This window comes from Antechinus flavipes, chromosome 3, assembly GCF_016432865.1.
Source record: "Antechinus flavipes isolate AdamAnt ecotype Samford, QLD, Australia chromosome 3, AdamAnt_v2, whole genome shotgun sequence".
NCBI classification, from domain to species: Eukaryota; Metazoa; Chordata; class Mammalia; order Dasyuromorphia; family Dasyuridae; genus Antechinus; species Antechinus flavipes.
Genome location: NC_067400.1, coordinates 557,314,472 through 557,317,556, shown reverse-complemented (window position 1 = coordinate 557,317,556; position 3,085 = coordinate 557,314,472). Strand labels below are relative to the sequence as shown.

Below are 3,085 nucleotides of genomic sequence, written 5' to 3'. Positions count from 1 at the left end.
CGACCAACTACTACCACATTATTGTACCTATATTTCTACATACCCTCCTGAATTTGTTCATTTTCCTTTTCTATCATATTATCAATTTGATAGATGTGAGATAATGTTAGAGCTGTTTTAATTTTCATTTCTCTAGTAATTTATAGCTTATTTTCACATGACATTTTTTGTGGCAACTGTCTGTTCATATTCTTTAACTTTGTCAATTAGAAAATGGCACTGATTCTTATAAATATGGCTCAATTTCCTATATATTTGAGAAATGAGACCATTGTCAGAGGAACCTAGTGTAAAAAATTGTTTCCCATTTCCTATTTTCTTTTAATTTTGAATGTATTTTGTTTCTGCAAAAAAAAATTAAAATTCATGGAATTTAAATTATTCATTCTACCTCTAGTCATCCTTTCTTTCTTGTTTGGTAGTAAAAACTTTTATCTGTATGTTTGACTGGTCATTATTTCATGCTACCTTAATTTGCTTATATCACCCTTTATATCTCAATCACGTACCTATTTTGACCTTATCTTGGTATATAGAGTAAGATATTTGCCTAGGCTTTCCTTTCCAAATTTCTGAGAGGTTTTTGTCTAATAGTGAGTTCTTGTCTATAGGAACTTGAATTTGGGGATTTTTCAATTACAGGCTTACTACATTTATAATAGTATTGTATATTATGCATCAGATCTACTCAACTGGTCAATTGCTCTATTTCTTATATAGTTCTGGATATTCAAAGAGATTTAAGTATGAAATTAGCATTAAAAGAAGGAATGAATATAAATTTTCAGCATAATACAAACCAATTAACAGCATCTAAATGAGTATACATAACTTTAATAAGATAATTGATAAGATTATTGCTAAGATGATTGAAAAAAATGTTGTTCAATCATTTCAGTTGAATCCAACTCTTCATGATCCCATTTGAAGCTTGTGTCTGTGTGTGTGTGTGTGTGTGTGTGTGTGTGTGTGTAATACTGGAGTGGTTTGCCATTTCCTTCATCAGCTTATTTGGTAGATAAGGAACTGAGGTAAACAGAATTAAGTGGCTTGCCCAAAGTCATACAGTTAGTTAGGCACCATCTGAGGCCAGTTTTGAACTTAAGAAGCTGAGCCTAGAAAGGGCCAGGAATTCTATCCAATGTGCTACCTAGCTGCTTAACAATAATTATAGAATCCATTAATGTTCCTTTTTCAGAGGCTGGCAAACTCATAGAAAGATTAAGAAAAGGTACAGAAATGAAAAAATAAAGTTGGAGAATTTGAACCTGAAAGACTTATAGTATCTTTAAAATTATATGTATTTCTCAGCTTCAGTTGATACATTTACGAAAATGGACCATGTGTTTGGATGAAGACTACAGATGATTTTATGTATTTTAAATAATCAGAAGTTTAAATCTACCCTTTAATTTGAAATATTACTATTTTTACAGGGTGACCTGCCATGAATATCGCGAGCTCTAACATCATGGTCATAAGCCACACATTTTTCTACCTTCTAGGTATTCCTGGCTTGGAGGACCAACACATCTGGATCTCGATCCCATTTTTTACTTCCTATATTATTGCTCTCCTTGGTAACAGTCTCCTCATCTTTATTGTTGTCACTGACCATAACCTTCATGAACCCATGTATATCTTCTTATGCATGTTGGCTGGAATTGACATTTCACTCTCCACCATTACAGTTCCCAAAACCCTGGCCATTTTTTGGCTTAATTCTGGAGGGATATCCCTATATGGGTGTATTGCTCAGTTGTTCTTTATCCACTCCACCTATGTTGCTGAATCAGGAGTCCTTCTGCTAATGTCATTTGACCGCTATATTGCCATTTGTTACCCTTTGAGATATACAATGATCCTTACTCCTTCAGTGATCATAAAAACTGCTATGTATGTCTGCTTAAGAAGTATTGTCAGTATATTCCCTATAATATTCCTTGTGAAGAGGCTCCCTTTTTGCAAAAACAACCTTCTTCCACACACATATTGTGAGTATATTGGTTTGGCCAAGTATGCTTGTGCCAGCATTCGAGTGAACATCTGGTATGGCATATTTGTTCTTTTAACAACTGTGGTAATAGACATAATCCTTATTGTTCTATCCTACTGCATGATTCTCCATGCCATCTTTCACATCCCCTCTCAGGAAGCTCGTCACAAAGCTCTTAATACTTGTGGTTCCCATATCTGTGTCATCTTCCTTTTCTATATCCCAGGAATCTTCACATTTCTGGTTCAAAGGTTTGGCAAACAAATTCCAGTTCATGTCCACATCCTCATGGCTAATGTTTGCATGCTAGTTCTTCCTGTGATGAACCCCATCATATACGGGATCAAAACCAAACAGATAAAGAACAGAGTATCTCATTTGTTGTTTCAGAGACAAAGATGAGCTTAGTAATGACAGCTGAGGACATGTTGAAGGCACACGAGCAAAGATGTTGGTTTTGAACAATGGGAATGGAGGAAGGTTAGAATGGGCAAGGAAAAGAATGCTAAAACATAGTAGTACAAAAATACATGCCTGAAATTTGGAGTCTGATGAAGTAGGTATGATTTTTGCCTCTTCTATGTAGAAGGCAAAATTGGAGGCAAATGCCTAAAATTCTTTAGTTTTGAATCTTTTCATACATCACTCCAATATGCACTAATTCTTCTAAAATTTCCTTATTTTGTTGAAAGCTCTCTCTATTCTCTCAGGTTTGCCATTTTTTTTGTCAAGTTCAAATGCTTCCTTCTCTTTTCACATACTCATTCATCTGTCAAATCTTGTCTGATGCCTAAATTTTTTATCCTTCCTACCTCCAGCTCATAAAATCCCTTTCCTTCTTCAAGAATATCCTCAAACACCAGCTTTTTCATAAAGCCTTTCTTGTTATGTTCAACTGAAGTGCCTATCTCCCTTGTATTTAACTATCTTAGACTAAGATTTTCATTATATTTCTTTTCTATCTGAATTTATGCATGTGCTTGTAGGTTTTCCCTTATTTTGTTTATTGTTAATTCTCTTCTCATAGCAAAACATAATATTAGTCACTTAGTTTAGGATTAAAAATGCTTATTAATTGCTTCCTGGATA

At 34.2% G+C, this 3,085-nt stretch overlaps 1 protein-coding gene across 1 annotated transcript; it reads left to right on the top strand.

The window, feature by feature from the left end:
* Positions 1 to 1,447: 1,447 nt before the first annotated feature.
* LOC127557487 (olfactory receptor 52B4-like) lies at positions 1,448 to 2,398 on the top strand. The gene has a single exon (XM_051990799.1). It carries the CDS (start codon positions 1,448 to 1,450, stop codon positions 2,396 to 2,398), a length of 951 nt encoding a protein of 316 aa, XP_051846759.1.
* The last annotated feature ends 687 nt before the right edge of the window (positions 2,399 to 3,085 follow it).

Bases quoted from the DNA above. Each gene is read 5' to 3' on its own strand.
- LOC127557487 (XM_051990799.1), top strand. From the start codon at position 1,448: ATGAATATCGCGAGCTCTAACATCATGGTCATAAGCCACACATTTTTC.